This window comes from Cheilinus undulatus, linkage group 8, assembly GCF_018320785.1.
Source record: "Cheilinus undulatus linkage group 8, ASM1832078v1, whole genome shotgun sequence".
NCBI classification, from domain to species: domain Eukaryota; kingdom Metazoa; phylum Chordata; class Actinopteri; order Labriformes; family Labridae; genus Cheilinus; species Cheilinus undulatus.
The window spans coordinates 17,168,608-17,187,423 of record NC_054872.1 but is presented as its reverse complement, the minus strand read 5'-3'; the positions used below and the strand labels follow the sequence as shown (position 1 = coordinate 17,187,423).

At 39.6% G+C, this 18,816-nt stretch overlaps 1 protein-coding gene across 2 annotated transcripts; it reads left to right on the top strand.

Moving 5' to 3' along the window:
- The first annotated feature begins 4,294 nt into the window (after window positions 1–4,294).
- Window positions 4,295–10,067, top strand: klhl38b (kelch-like family member 38b). Of its 2 annotated transcripts, none has more exons than XM_041792466.1 (5): window positions 4,295–4,546; window positions 6,643–7,888; window positions 7,971–8,112; window positions 8,904–9,009; window positions 9,131–9,263. In XM_041792466.1, exons 2-5 carry the CDS (start codon window positions 6,651–6,653, stop codon window positions 9,133–9,135), a joined length of 1,491 nt encoding a protein of 496 aa, XP_041648400.1. In that variant the 5' UTR covers window positions 4,295–4,546; window positions 6,643–6,650; the 3' UTR covers window positions 9,136–9,263. The 2 variants fall into 2 exon arrangements, with proteins under 2 accessions (XP_041648400.1, XP_041648398.1); XM_041792464.1 differs by having other exon boundaries at window positions 4,299–4,546; window positions 9,153–10,067.
- The last annotated feature ends 8,749 nt before the right edge of the window (window positions 10,068–18,816 follow it).

Sequence of the window (18,816 nt, the reverse complement as noted above, 5' to 3'; positions counted from 1 at the left end):
GAGATCTTTTTAATGTCAGTGATGCAAAAATGGCAGACTTGCAATGTGACATTTACTTATATGATGCGATCAAGATTGTCCTGCAGTTAAGACTTTTGGCCTTAAAATGTACAGTAGCTGACCCTTCTGTTGATGTTTAAAAGGAAGGAAAGTTAAAAGTACCAAGGAGTTGATCTGACAGGGAGCATATTCTGGAGTAAGAACAATGATAATTTGCACACACACCCACACACTAGATGGTGCTGTTTAGTTTAGACTGCATTACTAGAGAGCAACCTTTGAGTCAAGGTGCAGCATGTGGGCCTTTTTAACTTATTACAAACATTGTGTTGTATTTGTTTATGTTAGGCTTCATTGTCTTGAGACAGTTCTATCCATGTTCAGTAGATTGCCATTATCTAATATGGTGCAAACAAATTTCATGCATTTAAAAAAAAAAAAGTATTATTCATTTTCTTTCAAGGAACGCATTTTCAGTTTGTTGTTTGTCCACTGGGAGGGACAGAATCAATATTTGCCTTGAAGCTGCCAGAACAGCCTAGCAGCAGGAGTTTAATAGGAGATCAAATATTTTGTGAGAGCTTTTTCTTATATTTGGGCTTAAGCTCTTTCCACAGAAACACAATATTGATGTAACAACCAAGCATCAGTTGAAGAAATATCAAATATAAAGCTAATGTGGAAGTGTAAAACACTACAGTTACTCAAGTGTCCTTTTGAAGCAGTGGGAGCAACATATAATGCATACCCATATGAAAATGCCCATTTTAACCGCAGTGCTAAGTTTGTTTGGGGCACAGATGACCTAGTGGTTAGTCATGCACCAGTCTGTGGCTCCTTAAAGCATGTCGGGCACTGTGTCCTGCAGACTTAAGAGGAGAGGGACCATCCAGCTTGTTATCAGTTATAAAAGCCTGCGTTTCTGGTGGTATGAGGCTATGTTAGTGCCTGCGACGTGGGCAGCTTACATATCTGGAAAGGCACTATCAATGCTGAAAAGTATATAAAAAATTCACTAAATTCTATTCATAAAACCCTTATGAATAGTTCATGCAAGGGTCTCTTGATAAGAAAACCTTTGTGTGGGGTTATTTTATATAGATTTGAATAATGAATACTTTAAAATTTGATGCTAATTTTTTGACACCCATTTTTTGTGTGGGTTTCCGGGGTCCTTAGCTCCTCTACAATACAAGTAAGGGGCTCATTCGAAAAAACATTGGGAACCACTGATATGGAGGTTTTAGAGCAACATATGCTCCAATCCAGAGAACATCTCTTTCAGGGAAGGCCTTGACTATTTCAGCAAGACCACATACCACATGCTGCATCCATCACAACAGCATTGCTTCACAGTAGAAGAGTCCAAGTGCTGAACTGGCCTGCCTGCAGTCCAGACCTCTCACCTAAGAAAATATTTGGTGCATTATAAAAAGAGAAACCCAGCAAAGAAGTCCAGGTCTGTTGGGCAGCTAGAGTCCTACATCAGACAACAATGACATAACGTTCCTCTCCCAAAACTTTAGCAACTGGTCTCTTCCCCGACATTTACAGACTTATTAAAAGAAGAGGGGATGCTTCACGATGCCAAATATGGCCCTGTCCCTACATTTTTTTGAGACGTGCTGCTGCCATCGAATTCAAAATGAGGTAATCGTTTTCCTGAAATGGTAAAACGTCTCAGTTTCAACTACATATATGTTGCTTGTATTCTATTGTAAATAAAATATGGGCTTACAGGATTTGCAAATCATTACATTACGCTATTTACATTTTACACAGTGCCCGAACTTTTTTGAAATTTGGGTTGTACCTAATGCTCTCTTTCCAAGCAATCTTCTGTTTGTTAATATGAGTTTTCTGCCAAATTTTCTCTTATCTTATTTCCAGTAAATGTTTAATTTTTGCAAGATCTAACAAATATCTGAAAGGTTTCCTTTCACTTTATTTCTGTAATGAATCAAATGCTCTTGTAATTCGTTTGTTGGATGTTTTAAAGGTATTTTAAAGCGCATTTCCAGTTCTTGTTTAACAAGCTTTTCTGTCCATAAATGTTAATGTCCCATTGATGCACTAGACAGCCACACCTGTCAATTAATGAGTTCACATGAATCAGTCAGACCTGTTGCCACAGGTGTATAAATCAAACACCTAGCCATACAGTCTCCTTTTGCAAATATTTGTGATACAAAATAGATCATTCTGAAGAGCTCAGTGACTCATGTGTGGTACAGTGATAGATGCCACCTTGGCAATAACACTGTTTGTGGAATTTCATCCCATATTTTACAGTCAACTGTAAATGATATTATTTGGAAGTGGCAGCATTAAGGAACAACAGCAACTCAGCCAAAAAGCAGAAGACCATGTTAAAACACAGCGAGTGGTCTGAACTTCCACTGGCATTAATATAAGCACAAAAACTGTGTGGCAGGAGTTACATGGATTGTGTTTCCATGGCTGAGCAGCTGCATGCAAGCCTCACATCACCAAGTCCAATGCCAAGCATCATATGGGGTGGTGTAAAGTAACTGTGGAGCAGTGGAAACATGTACTGTGGAGTGACCAATCCCATTTCATTGTTTGGTAGTCACATAGGTCAGTCTGGGTTTGGCAGATGCCAAGCGAATTACCTGCCTGACTGCAATATGCTGAAAATGAAGATTGGTGGAGGAGGGATAATGGGGCTGTTTTTCAGGGTTTGGACTAGTCCACTTATCTCCAGTGAAGGTCAATCTTAATACTTCTGCATACCAAGACATTTTGGACAACGCAATGCTCCCAACTTTGTGGCAACAGTTTGGGGATGTGCTGCAGTGCACAAAGCATGACAAAGACAGGGTTTCATGAGTTCAGTGTGGAAAAACTTTACTGGCCCACACAGAGCCGTGACCTCAACCCCACTTTTGGGATGAACTGGAACAGAGATTGTGAGGTAGGCCTTCCCGTCTAACATCGGTGCCTGACCTCATAAATGCTCAACAGAAACACTCCAAATCTTGTGGAAAGCCTTCGAAGAAGAGTGGAGACCTTTACAGCTTCAAAAGGGGGACAAAATCCAAATTAAAGTAAATGTATTTGAATACAAAGTCTTTCTTGTTCTGTGTTGATCCATTTGACTTCTGTTCTGTTCTCCATCCACAGCATTGTTGTGAGGACCATCATGACTTTGAGGAACATTTCTGGTGCACTTGCTTTGCTTGCCATTTAGCAACAATGTACAGGATGACCTGTTAATGTTAACTGAAGTGAACTATTCCATCAAAATCCATGCACTTAGCTAAAAACAGCATCTGAGTATCAGTCTACTACAGTGAACAGCAGCTAAATCCTTAGCGGCATTTTATTTCCAGGGTTGTCTGTCCAATTGTCTGTCTGTTCATCCAGGCCATTCTTGTAAACATAATGTCCCAAGAACACTTTGAGGGATTTTTTTCAAGAGCATGGATTTTGACCACATGGCTGTCCATTGAGCAGCAGTTATTACGACCTAAGCTGGTGATTTTGTTGTGTAATCCTCATTGAACTGACCTCTCCTGGTCGTGGTATCTCAAGCAGCTATTTATGTCTCATTTGCTGAGCTCTGAAAACAAGCCTGAGTACAAGAAAAACATATCACATCATGAAGACTGGAAATGCATTCAAGGTTTGTTGTTTTTAGACTGTAATGAGAAAACCCGGCAGGCTTTGATTCGTTTCTAGCTCCACTTAAGAGACACAGGTAAGAGGCCAAAGCAGATATGTGTGGAGATTTTTGAGAAAGTAAAAGAAGCTAGATTAGTAAATCAGGATATTTCTGCACACTTTAAGGATTGAAGTAAAATGATACAAAAATCAGATTCAGGTGGACAAAATACTACTGATTAAGCCAAGAGTCAAACCAGAGTCGTGGTGTTTTGTTGTGACATCGATCTTCATGGCCAGCAAGTTTTTAATGTTGCTCCTTTACATCATAGGCTTTATCGTACCTCTTTTAGCTAATAAAGCAAGCTGATCCTGTTTTTGTCTGACTTTGCCTTCAGCCAGTGCAGACAGCAGAGCGAGCAGCCAAAACTCTTATCAAGTATCAGAGCTGCTCTTTCTGCTGCAGTCATGAGCCAGACACAAATACAGATGATGGACTGAACAGGAATGCAAAATAGACAAGAAATAGGGAAGTGGTGATATGAGAGAGAAAAGGGGAAAAAACAAAAATAGAGAGAAAAATAGAAGTGAGGGAGACAGACATAGACTGAGAAAGAACCCTAATAAATCACAAGTGAGTCTGCAGCCATGTTGCCAAAGTGCGGCTCTATTTTTGGAGGAGGAATGTACACAGAGGCCTCGTGGAAAGAGACCACATCAACAAACAGTACGCAACACGCTGCTACAAAGACAGAGACGGAGGCGGTCAGAACATACAGTCACACAACATCAACACGAGAGAAACGAGGAAGAAGGATCAGGAAAATGTCAAGGCGACAGATTTTCTGCTGAGATCTGACTTCATAGGAAGAGGGACCGACAAAAAAAAAAAGACACATATAAAGAGAGAAGAGAGGGACGGGTAAGGGATGGATTTCACCTCAGTTTCATGAGCTGATAGTGAATTTAACCTGCTGTTCTGTATACGTGATGTTTGCATGACTCTGAATGAACTTTATGAGGGAACTCATCAAACAAAAGAAATTCATATACTGTGCTTTTTTGGTGAAATCGGTGTTTAAAATGTCAAAAACCGAAAGATGAGTGGGAAAGAACTGAAAATTCCATGGTGATTTTTTTTAAATGTGCAAGATAATTTCAAATTTAAATGTGCAAAATCATCTATCAAACTTCATATCTTGTGTTATGCTGCTGTTAACACAGATGATTACATTTATTGGAGATCATTGCTCCTTTCTCTCATATCTAATTCATCCAATGAAAGAAATAATCCTCTTGCATCTGTCTGATTTACTCAAAGTTGAAGCAAAACCATCTTGAGGGACTTAAACAGCATCACATAACAGAGGCAGCAACTGTTTCATGACAATAAAATAAAAAAGACAATGCCACAACTGAAATAGCAGCAGAGGTGTTTGTGTGGTAATCTACTTGTACAGCTCGTCCCCACAGTAATCACACGGTAAAACTCTCAGCCCTGATCATATCATACTGTATCTGAGTGCAACTGTGCAAGACTGGCCTGATATGCCAATAATACAACTCAGTTTAAAAAAAAAGACCCTTTAAAAGTTGAGAAAGTTTGTAAAACGTAAATAATACTGGCTGTTTGACTTCATAAATCAGTGCATTTTAATTTGAGAAAATGTGATCGAAGTGATTTATTTGAGGTGCACATTTTTATTTTTGCACTATTTTAAATGGAAAATATAATTTATATGAATGAATTAGAAATGTTGGAAAATAGTAATTCCATTGAAGCATTAAATGATTAATAATTATATATTTTGCTCTCTCCACTTTTGCACAGCATCAGAAATGGAGTCAGTTTTATAACAGTGTTAATTGTTGATAAGTTGGAAAAATCTCTTGGGCTCATTCATAATCAAACAAATAAAAATACTGACTTTTATCTATACATGTTAAAATCATCTTCAGAACAGAAGAAGCCTTTTGGAGGAGAAGCGAAACGTCTTTAAGGACCTCAAGCAAGTCCAGTTGCCCTGGTGACGAAGATTTGAATAAGATGGGAATTGTTTAATTTTAATGTGTTTCTTAAGATCTTAAAACGAATCAGTTATCAGGGGAAATCCAGCATCGTCATAACATAATAATAACATAAATAAGTCAACATCTCAAAAAAACTGATAATTTCTAATGGCATGAATGTATGTCTAGTTAGTGCTTCCTTACTGATCAATGACAGTTGTAGTGTGGTTATTAAACCTGGATTAAACTTTTATTTCTGTAGTAATATTAAAAAATAAAAATAAAAACAAGACAAGATATGTGGTAGATATTTAAGAATTAGGGCTGTCAAAAGATTACAATTTTTTTCATGATTAATCATAGATTTCTTTATCATGATTAATTGCATAATTTTGTTGCATTTTAATTCCACTATTTTGCATTCAAAGCTGTTTTGAGTAATTTTGGATTTTTCTACCATTTTAACTTTAAGGTAGTTGCCTTGATGTTTAGATACAGATCTGCTTTCATGGGTAGATCGAAGATTTACAAACTGCAGAAAAAAAGAACTTGGTATGGATTAAGAAAAAAAGGAAACATTAAAAAGAATAATTTTTGATAAAACTAGATGCAGATGACTTTTGACTTGTCCACATAGCTGTCTGGGAAATTTTATGGTGAAATGACACACTGAGGTGCAGGGGTGGACTTATTTTACATCACTGTGGCTGCAGAGAGACCCTGACATGGATTAACCAAAGCATGTTGAAAGGGACAATAAATCATGCAATTAATTGCAATTTTAAAAAAACTCTGTGCCAACTGTGGGCTTTTATTAATCTTGATCAATTTGATTAATCTTGGCAGCCCTAGTTAAAAAAAATTCCCATGTTTGATTATAATTGCTGTTTAGAATAATTTTGCTTGATAGTGATGTTTTACAACAAGCCCTTAAAGGGCTAAAAATGAGCAACCATTTGGAGATATTTGGGCTTAAATAAGCGAAAACTAATAACCCTTGATTTGCAGGTCACCTGATGGTCTCTTTCCTCAACATGGACCAACCAGCTGTGGAGATCTTCCACTACAAAGACCAGGAGCAATCGTCCAGCCTGCTGCTGCAGCTGAACAGACTGAGACAGGAGAACATCCTCACTGATGTCTCCCTGTGTTCAGAACACACAGAGATCCCATGTCATCGTAATGTCCTGGTCTCCAGCAGCCCTTACTTCAGAGCCATGTTCTGCAACAATTTCCTGGAAAAACAGCAGACAAAGATTAACATAAAAGGTGTCACATCAAACATACTGAGCAGTGTTATTGACTATGTTTACACAGGACTCATTAGTATCAGCATGGAGATTGTGCTTCCTCTGATGCAGGCGGCGTCCATGTTGCAATATGGCCGACTCTTTGAGGCCTGCTCGAGCTTCCTGCAAGATCAGCTGAACCCTGAAAACTGTCTGAGTATGATAAGACTGTCTGAGATCATGAACTGTAACAGTCTGAGAGACAAAGCAAAAGAGATGGCCATGAGGAGCTTCTCTGATGTGTCAGTGTCGGAGGATCTGTGCGAGCTCTCCTTACCGGAGCTCATGGGATACCTGGAGGATGACAGTCTTTGTGCTGAGGAGGAGCAGGTCTTTGAGACTCTTGTTGCTTGGATCCACCATGATCCTTTATCCAGGCGTGGTGCCATCAGTGACCTTTTCAAGAAAGTTCGTCTTCGCTACATTCATCCCACCTACCTCTTCCAGTTCATAGCCAACGACCCTCTGATCCAGTCGTCCACCCTCTGCACCGAGCTCATCGAATCTGTCAGACGGCTCATGTTTGCTGTCAGCACAAAATGCATCGGCGACACAGCAGTGGACCTCAAGCCTCTATGGATAACACCGAGGCGATACTCCTGCCATGACATGCTGGTGGTGGTGGGAGGGAGAAAGAACAATGAGCAGACCTCCAGGGAGGCCCTTGTCTTTGATGAGAATAGTGAGAAATGGCAATGGCTCGCCAAGCTGCCTGTTCGTCTGTATAAAGCCTCCTATGTCGCCCTCCACAGCGTGTTGTATGTCATTGGAGGACTCACCACAAACACGAAACACTGCCAAGTAAGTACAACCGTCTACACCCTCTCACTAAAGACCAACCAGTGGAGGACGGCAGAGCCTATGTTGGAGCCTCGCTTTGCCCACCAGAGTGTCTCCTACCTCCACTTCATATTCATTCTGGGTGGCCTCGGCCCTGACAAACGACTGACAGCCAGCGTAGAGAGGTGAGTTCATAAGAAACAACACAAACAGCATCAGACATAAAAATTATGCCAAATAACAAGCGTCTGTAAATTCTGTTATCAGGTTTAACAGCATGTTCAACCAGTGGGAGACCATGGCACCCATGCCAGAGGCAGTGCTGCACCCTGCAGTGGCTGCAACAAATCAGAGGATCTATGTGTTTGGAGGAGAGGATGCAATGCAGAACCCGGTCAGAATGATACAGGTGGGACACTGTTCTCCAGTCACTAAGATCACATTTACATCTTGTATTGCAAAATGATTTGCATATGGAAATGTTGTGATCAGAATCAGTGTTGTTGGTCTGGAAAGTGTGATTATACAAGGAATTTTACTAATATCTCCATCTAATATTAAACTATTAAACCAATATATAGAAGCCTAAATAAGATAAGAGGTCTAAAGTGAAGAGAGCAAAATTTGCTGAAAAAACAGGATAATAAATAGTGTAATTATGTAAGAGATGAGTTTAGAGTGTTAGGATATCTACCCGACCACATCTGCAGGTAGACTGGCTCACACGGGGTTTGGTTCTATAGGCGTCAACACAATCCATACCAAGGTTAACTGAAACAAAATAATTAACTAACTTATCTTAAAACATCTTTTCAGCTGAGGCTTTACAACAATGAAGATGATCTATAACTGTATTGTGTGATAAAAATATATATATATATATAAATATATATATCAAACCAAAGACAAACTATCCTTAGTGTTTTTTTTAGTGTTAGTAATCTGACCTGTTTCTGCAGGTTTTAATCCCTAAGTTATTGATTATATCAATACTAGAATATGAAGAGTAAAGAATGCATTAAGAATACAAGTCTAAATGTAAAGGCATGATCACCGTGTTTCCAGAGAGCAAGTCTGAATACATCACGCTGAAATACCAAGTGTAAATGGGGTGCATGTTGTCTTTGAATTATTTTTGGTTATCCTTTATAAACATTTACCTTTGTTCTATGATTAACCCTGTTTCCTTCACTTCTTCAGGTATATCACATTGCCAGGAACATGTGGTCCAAAATGGAGAACAGAACAGTGAAGAATGTGTCCGCTCCTGCTGCTGTCTTGGATGAAAAAATCTACATCATTGGAGGTACAGGACAGATAAATAAAACTATCAAAGATAAAAGAAGAAAAAATGCCATTTATACATCAATATTATTGCTAATAAATCAGATCTAAGAGTCCTTAGTCACACGTGCTGTCTGTCTCAGATTAATGTCTCCTCTGCCACAGGATACACGAGGAGAATGATCGCATACGACACCAAGGCCAACCGGTTCATCAAGTGTGCCAACCTGAAAGAGAGGAGGATGCATCACTCAGCCGCCGTCCTCAACAACAAACTCTACGTCACAGGTGGACGCCACATCAACAGCCATGACGTCATCGAGGACTCAGATAGTTTTGAGAGCTATGACCCGAAGACGGACACTTGGACGTCAAAGGGGACTCTGCCGTATAAACTGTTTGACCACGGCTCTCTGACTCTCACTCACGTGTCACAGACATGGGCAAAATCATAGCTACTATCTTTTTCATGTCTGGATGTTAGTACTTATTAATTTATCTCAGACAGAAAAGTCTCCATCAAAATGGACTCAAAGACAATCAAAAATGCATTTAGATATCAAATATTCATAGAAATAAGGGTTTTGATACTTTAAATGCCTTATATATGCCATGTATTTTCTGTTTTTCATGGACAACACCTATAAAAACAAAGTATCCAGCTGCACCACCACTTCTGAACCTGTTTGACTTCACAAAAGCTGAAGCTGCTATTTTGAGCCCGCTCTAAATCATGAGATTTCACTTGTCACGATGAGATCCCGAGGCTGTATGCCAGGTCTCAGCTGTTGGTCTGACTCTGCTGTTGTGTTTGTTGAACCTGTTTATTGTGTCAGTGTTTGTGACGGTATCATTGTTACCATTTTTATTTGCAGTGGTGATATCAATGTGAAAATATGGGTATTTACTGGCTTTTAAGCAAACAAACACTTTAGACTGCATTTTGACATAATGCAACAATGCTGTTTTGAGATTTTGCACAATTTTTCTATACTTTTGACATATTCCTCTTTGATAAAATGCAATTTATATATATATATATATATATATATATATATATATATATATACATACAGTGCTTAACAAATGTATTAGACCACCCTAACCCTAACCAAAGTAAGGGTTAGGGTGGTTAGCTGCCCTAAATTTACAGCATTGGTAATTACCAAAATCATTTTTTATGTTTCTGCAATGGTTAATACACCAATATGAAGAAGCTCTTTAGCCCAAATGATATTTTTAATGCTAAAATATAATTATTATTGTTATCCATGAATTTGATTTTTTGGACTTTTGGATTTTTTGTTTATTTTGAACAAGAAAATTACCCAATACCATATTGATAGAACGTCAAATTTTGTTGCTGCAAGAATCACTTTAACCTTGTAAAAATGTTTTTCTAATGCTTTTCGTACTTGTTCTTTGGTTTTCACCATTGATTTTTACAATAAAAAGTAAATGCATACACTTCATATTACTATCAGTGCATGACTTTCCAGTCGTGGTTACTTTACATTGTTTACAATCCAAGCCGTGCATGCATCCTGTACGGCTCATCATGTGTCTATTTGCCCCAGCTCATGCTCCCCCTGTCCACACATGGCTGTAACATGCCCAGACAGATCCCTGCAAACCCCACACACACACACACCCCCACACACACACCCACACACCCACCCACACACCCCCCCACACACATACACACAGTCACAGGGGCCAAGAGGATGGTACAGAGGTGTCCTTTTACAAATAGCAGCCTTATATTTCATCCAGTGTGAGCATGTTGAAACTGCGCCACCTGTTGCAGGTAAAATTAAAGCCAGGGGTTTGAAATGAAGTCTCAGCTGACAGACATAAATGTTCATGTTTCTGCTTGTGTAGAAAACACGTGGAAATAGAGGTCAAATGCATCAATAGGTTTGAATTCAGGTTTAGTCAGCAACAAGTAATATTAATATAGATCAGAGTGATCAAACAGGCAAACTCCTGCATATGTAGCCAAGTTCAGACCAAAAATTCACAATGCAACATACCCATTTTAGATTGTTGTTGGGTCTGATCATGTTGCCACAATCACACACAATCCCATCATTGTGTTGATTAGATAAATGTGAAATGGGAGTGGAAATGTAATTTTGATGGGCAATAAACACCAACCAGTATCTAAATTTTTATTTTTAGAATGTTTCAACGTATTTTGATGTTGTGAATTTTGGATATTGTTCTTTTTTTTCTTTCCCCCCCTCCCTCAGTTGTGCACACTGAACATACTGCACCGTACACTATACATGACAAATTCAAATCTGTAGTAGCTAAATTTCTTTGTGGATTTTTTTTTTCCAGCAGATATCTTAGTTATAGCTAGCAAAGCATTTTGAGTCAATATGTGATGTGAAATTTCAATACAGTTTGGGTGCAGACTGCAGCTCTCTCTTGCAGACCACTAAACATCCAGGGGTTAAGGGGTTAAGGTAAGGTTAAGGGTTAAGCTGACCAGTAAATCCTGATTTCAAAACATTTAATAAAGCTGACTAAACAGTCTGCTTACAGGAAAAGCCTCAATGAAAACACTCTAATGCCCCTAATGCAGCAAAGGCCTAAGTGAACGAAGCTACATTAGCTTTGTAGCTAACCGTCAACGTTAACATGTTAGCACTCACTAATTAATCTGTAAACATTAATGTGTTAAATTAAAAGTTAACTCAAATTAATCTAATCACCAAGTTTGTACTACATTTCCTCCCATAGTCCTTCAGCATGGATATTTACACGCCCAGGGCTGAAGAGGTGAAAGTGATGAGTGAGACAGACCCTCTGCTCAATTGCAAATCTCAATTTAAGAATCTGCAGAATGGAAGTTTAGATAAAACCAAAGTTGTGTGTTAGCAAAAACACTACCATCATCATGGGATCATGCTGGCCGTCAAACTACACTGGTGGAGTGCACCAGATCTGGACTTATCAACAACCAAGCTAGCTGATGCAATCACTAAATGGGTCACCAAAGACAGCAGACCATCAATATTGTTGAAGACCAGGGGCAAGCAGTTTACATTCACTTTGCAGTTTTGTGTTTGTCTGCTCATTAAGTTTTCACTTTGTGGATTTTATTTCTCAGTGAATTAAGATATTATGACTTACAAATCCTAACAACTAAGCTGAGATGTTAATGTTTTAAAAAACTATATTATATCATAATTGTACTTTGTTTATCTCAAACCAAAATGCAAGTAAATGGTAGTATTTTAAATGTATGATTAATCATGATTAATCACAGCTTACACTATATTGCCAAAAGTATTCACTCACCCATCCAAATAATTGAAATCAGGTGTTCCAATCACTTCCATGGCCACAGGTGTATAAAAACACCTGGATCACTCTCAGGAGCTCAGTAAATTCCAGCTTGGTATTGTGATAGGATGCCACCTGTGCAACAAGTCCAGTCGTGAAATTTCCTCGCTCCTAAATAGTCAACTGTCAGTGGTATTATAACAAAGTGGAAGTGACTGGGAGCCACAAAGTGGTGGGCCATGTAAAATGACAAAGCGGGGTCGGCAGATGCTTAGGCGCGTAGGGCGCAGAGGTCATCAACTTTCTGATCAGAGTCAATCGCTGTAGACCTCGAAACTTCATGTGGCCTTCAGATTAGCTCAAGAACAGTGCGTAGAGAGCTTCATGGAATGGTTTTGCATGGCCGAGCAGCTGCATCTGAGCCATACATCAATGCAATGCAAAGTGTTCGATGCAGTGGTGTAAAGCACGCCGCCACTGGACTCTAGAGCAGTGGAGACGTGTTCTCTGGAGGGACGTATCGCGCTTCTCCTTCTGGCAATCTGATGGATGAGTCTGGGTTTGGCGGTTGCCAGGAGAACAGTACTTGTCTGACTGCATTGTGCCAAGTGTAAAGTTTGGTGGGGGCAGGATTATGGTGTGGGGTTGTTTTTCAGGAGCTGGGCTTGGCTCTTTCGATCCAGTGAAAGGAACTCTGAATGCTTCAGCATACCAAAAGATTTTGGACAATTCCATGCTCCCAACTTTGTGGGAACAGTTTGGGGATGGCCCCTTCCTGTTTCAACATGACTGTGCACCAGTGCACAAAGCAAGGTCCATAAAGACATGGATGAGAGAGTTTGGTGTGGATGAACTTGACTGGCCTGCACAGAGTCCTGACCTCAACCCGATAGAACACCTTTGGGAATAATTAGAGCTGAGACTAAGAGCCAGGCCTTCTTGTCCAACATCAGTGTGTGACCTCAAAAATGGTCAAAAATTCCAAAAAACACACTCCTAAACCTTGTGGAAAGCCTTCCCAGAAGAGTTGAAGCTGTTATAGCTGCAAAAGGTGGACCGACCTCATATTAAACCCTATGGATTAAGAATGGGATGTCACTTAAGTTCATATAATTATAACAATGATAAAGTTTCAGTAAAAAAAACACAGTGAATATGCAGTTCTATCCTTCTAATAGAGACAGATTTATTGTCCTTTAAATTGAGAAATAAATCACCCTAAATTGAGAGACTGGGAGTAAACAATACATCATCTCCTCTGGTCCCAGCAGTGTGAACTCACAAGCTTTTATGTTGTTGTCACAAATAGTTATAAGTTTTAACTCATCTTAAAGGGAATCTTTGGTCAGAACTGGGCTTAAGGTTGCATTCACATTAGGGGCCTGGGCCCAGATCTGAGTACCTTAAGCCCAAAGTCTAATTCCATTTGTTGAATGCAAACAATCATACTTGGGCACAAGGCCCGAGTCCATTCTGGGCCTATGCTGGTCCTGTGGTATCAGGCACAGTTCTTGGGCATAGTATACAGGACATGTGAACACAATCATGACCAAGTACTGAGCGCTTGTCGGCACTTGGAGTTATTATGGCGATGCAAATGTCTCCAGTCTTTTTAGGAACCATAGTATCCATGCAGTACGGGCCTGTATCTTCCTTCAGCAGCACGGTGGATGTGGAAGTAGGAAGGGGGTACCTCTGGATGTTTCCATGGTTTTCTCCTCTTCTTTTTCTTCTTGGAAGAGTTTCAAACAAATCATATGCATATCGCCACCTACTGTATTGGACTGTGTACTATGAAAGTGTACCCAGGCACGGGACAATTAGCAGGGCAGCAGGGAGGGGGAAGGAGGGGTGCACTTGTGCCAAGATATGGTACCTACATACATCTGTTTAATGTAAAAACACCCTATCACCCTATATTTCACAAATGCATTTACAGTGTTTGGGTGCCAAGACAGTGCCAACATTTATGAAAAAAATGTATTTTTTTAAGGTGCTTTTAATCACTTTTCTTCTATCTAATTTCAATTATTCAAATAAGTAAAATTGTATTGTTTTGAGATGTGGAATCAAAAAGAATCAACGTATGGAATATTTTGACAACCCTACATCAGGTTGAGTTTTCATTTCTTGCTCTAGCATATGGAGAAATGTGAGTCACGTGAGTCCTTACGAAAAGACAGTCTATTTTGGCATGATTCATTCGGATTGAAGAGAAGTAACAGCTGAAGTAGTTACATAATTTCATTCATCAATGACTTTCAGACACAAATGTCATGTGGAGTAAACAGAAGGTGACCGGGATGTATTACACGGGACTGGATGTGCATTTCTTTGAAACCAGGAGTCACTGGGTCAAATGTTTTGGTCACTCCCTGTCAGCGAATGGAGTCCAGGGGACAGAGGGAGGAGTGGGAGGGACTGGAAAAACTATAGGTGATCTGATGTTATTTTGAGAAACAAACAGGAGGGCAAATGTTACACCACGTGAGGCATGTGGTCCTTCTGGTTGCCATGCAAGCTGGTGGATGTGAGAGAAACTGATGAGTGGAGTTTCACAACAGAATCCAAACGAGTGATGAAACTCTACCAGGAGGAGCAGCAACAGGTGTGAGTGACTGTGATCATGTGTTTGTGTGTGTTTGTGATGAAGGTTTCAGAAGGGTCGAGCTGGCAGGACAGCTGTCCCGTCTGGTCCCGACATCACAACAAAAACAGGGATGATGGAAAGATGAGAGGGAGGAAGGGGGAAGAGTCACTGCTAAGGTTTTAGATTGTTGTCATTTGAAGCCTCAGGCTGCCATGTGCCTCAAAAATGTTGATAAACACGAGGTAGATTTATAGTGAGGAAATACTGTACCTCAAAAATAGCTTCTCTGTGAGCTAAAAAGAAAATTCAGAGTATATTGTTTGCAATGGACAAAGTGCTTGGTATATAGTTCTGCAAGACATATGTGTAAATACATATTGTATACATGTATATATACATATATAAAACCATGTGCATACGTTTTAATTATGTGAGGCGCTAAGGATTCATCACAGAGCCTTGTGCCACAACCTAGACAGGGAGGGATACATGTGTCGCTCAGCGGTTAAGGCCCATCTCAACGGTATTTCTTTTGTCTGGACTTTTTCGCCCCTGGTCACAGGCCACTGACTGCAAGTGGTTTTTGGGCCCTGGACACATCCACAGCACAACCAGGGACATGTGGCAATCCTACAGCCCACCTGGTCACTACCATAGGCGGTGCTTATTCCCCACATCCACCCCTTACTGCGCCCCAAAGGTGTGGACTTTATTATTTTCCCATGCTCCTGGTTGTAAATGCAAGGACATCCAGAGCACAGCCGGCCATGTGTCAATCCTCCTTTCTGCCTAATACTGCCCTCAGGCAGGCTTACTTGCCACTACAGGCTTTATTTCAGCCTCAGTTTTTGGACCAAACACACCAAAAGTTCTGCACATAAACATATAGCTATGTTCTTGAATGGAAACTGTGCCTTGCTTGAATGTATAATAAAGACTAAGAAAACACAAAGTCAAGTTTCCATAATATTTGTGCTGTGTAAGGCACTCCCATGTCGAAAGAAAAAAATAAGCACACATTTGGACAGGTTTAAGGGTCCTTTTCCTGAAATTATGGTCCTAAAACTACTGCCTGCTGATGGACTCGTCTTATTTCCCCAGCCAGCATTACTATGACTGCTATCAAGGTTTCACAGTTTTCTAACAGTGCATTCTCCTCTGTTAGAAGTGAACTTACATGAGGCAGCTATAATTTGTATCATAGCTGTGAGAGACACTGTTTTAGAGAACAAATCAAGTTGATTTTTCAGGACCTAAAGTGCAGCATTCACCACAACCTTTAATCTTGGATTGCTGCCTTTCAGAAGAATAGTGGTGTGGCAATCTGGCAGCGGAAAAAAGCAACTGGAGATTATCTTGAAGTCATTACCTACTTATGGTAGTTAAGGAATAATGTCCACTGTCATGACCCAGCTCAGAAGACAAAAGCAAGCAAAACAAGGGAAAGTGCAATGTCACTAGAGAGTGAAAAAGTTTATAGCAGAAAATAGGAAATGAATGATTGATAATACAAAGGAAGTGTAAATGGAACCATCAGAACACTCTCATATTTAACATTCATCCATTTTACCACACATATTGGAGCTCACATTAAGCAAGCAGTGTGGATATTGTGCTGTCAGCTGCTTTGATAAACACTGTAAATTAATTGCAAAATTATAATGGTTACTCTGTCATTATGAATATCTGTCCAAATCAAGAAAATCCATCCAATTATTTTTTATAACTCCATGTCAGTAAAAGCCAAGCCAAGCATTGTTTTCAGGTTGTCAGTCCATACATATGTTGTCTACATCACTGGTTCCCAAACTGGGGTCCGGAACCCCCAAGGGGGAGTACCAAAGATCTATGGGGTGTGTATCCAAATTAGATACACACAAACTGTCTAGAATCATGATAAATCACTTAAAAAACTGTATGTATCAAGAGACTTTGGTAAGAAAAGCATTGGCCTATGCTGCTCAGGTCTTTTTTTTAAAATATTGAAACAGTTAAATCAATATCGATGATGTGTCACTATTTTTCCTGTGGGTCTTGTGGGAGGCTTCGCTCTTTTCAGATACAAATGGGGGGTTCAAAGGAACACTGGATGGAACCACTGGACTAGGTCATGCTTGTAAGCGCGACATCTCAAGATCGCTTTGAGGGATTTCTTTCATCTTTGCATAAATGTCCACTTTTATCCAAGAATGAACTTTAAGAGGTCATTATTCAAAGATCAAGCTCACTGGGCCTCTTGTTAATCCCATACTTATGAACATATCTTAGGAATCTTTCAAGGGATTTTCTTCAAACTCTGCATATCATCCACTCTGACTCAAGGATGAAGTGAGTGCACTTTGGCTGTACAAGGTTAAAGGTCATTGTGAGCCCAAATCCTCTGGGCCAAGAATGCATGGAGGGATTTCAGTCAAATTTGGCACACACTTACCCTTGGACTTGGGCATGAACTCTAGTTAGGTTTTGGAGGTCAAGGGTCACTGCAACCTTACATACTGAGATATTTTACTAACCTTGCACCACCTTGTAGATTTTAAAAAATACAATTTCTCTTAATAACACTGCTACAAAGAAGACTTCAGCCTCTCTCTTGTTCCACCACTGTTCTTTGACTGTTCCACAAATATACACTGACAAACACATATAAACATCAGGCTGTGGTTCTGGATTTTAAATCTTTCAGTCTATCCCCCAAAGTCTTCTCTACCTTCCTGCAAGCTAACACTAAACAGAGTCGAGGTCTAATTAATCTTTGTTTGTGATTCACTGAACAAACTAAACAGATCCTCTAGAAGCCTGATAGCTTTCTTCTTAGTCATCAACTTACTGAGCACTTGCTGGGGCTTTCCATGTCATCCTGTAGTTTAGCCTATTCTGAAAATAGATTTAATTAGACTCTATGGACTCACAACAACACCATGCAGGTTACACATGTTCTTTCAACAGTAACACTCCAGTCTTCAAGTTATACTTTTTACATAAACCACTGTACTCTCTTGATGAACTGGTGATTTCTGTTTAGATTATTTCTGTAGCAGCAAGAAATGATCAGTACACTGAGTCAGCACAATAGACTGTATAAAATATGATGTAGTCTCAGTGATGTCAGCCACTGGTTCTGAAGCAGAGCTATTAAGCCTTTTGAAGGAGGTCACTATGTTGGCAATGCTATCTCACATCTTTCTCAACCTGGCAACAAGTTTAAGAGGTGAACCTGCAAAGGACCACTAGCCCAGGGTTGCCAACCTAGCCACTTTGTTGCTATATTTAGTGAGTATTCAGACACTTCTAGTGACAAATCTTTTTTTTGGTGTCATTGGAGACTTTTGGGCATGAAAGCACACATTAATCTTACTCTTCTCAACAAGCAAAAAATCTTAGTAGCCCAGCCAGAGTGGTGTCTGTTCTTAATACTAAACATTTTGAGTGCATTCAAAACGAGAAGTAGGCTACACTTAAATGCAGTAGTGCTAGCACACTCAAAAACGTCAAAGATTTGAGAGTGGAGTGATGGACATGTCGCACCCTTAATGAATGCTATATTGTTGATGTTGCGGATTTTGTACTGTTAGCAAGCTAGCTATCGTTAGTATCCATCTAGCTAATGTGTTATTAGAAACAGAAGAAGATTTCAATCAAGAAAAAGGTATTGAAGGCAAAAAAATTTCAATATTGTGAGGCAAGAGCCATCAAATTTAGATTATGATTGGCTAATGTCTGTTTAAAACTCGCTACTTGAGAATAAAAAAAGGAAATAAAGCAGTTAAATTGTTGTCACTTCCTGTTAGTGCAAAACAGCAGTGCATAATTTAAGAAAGTAATAACCCGCTGTGATTAAGTGCATTTTACTGCATTTGAGTGTAGTGTTACAGTATACTAACAAAAGTATACTTTTTAAGACAGTTTTTTGCTAAAGCTAATATAGCCATTTTAGCTTAACTTATG

Excerpts from the sequence above, each read along its gene's own strand:
- klhl38b (XM_041792464.1), top strand. The coding sequence starts at position 6,651 with ATGGTCTCTTTCCTCAACATGGACCAACCAGCTGTGGAGATCTTCCAC. Across the intron at positions 8,113-8,903 it reads ACCCGGTCAGAATGATACAG|GTATATCACATTGCCAGGAA; the intron begins GTGGGACACTGT and ends TCACTTCTTCAG. Across the intron at positions 9,010-9,152 it reads AAAAATCTACATCATTGGAG|GATACACGAGGAGAATGATC; the intron begins GTACAGGACAGA and ends CCTCTGCCACAG.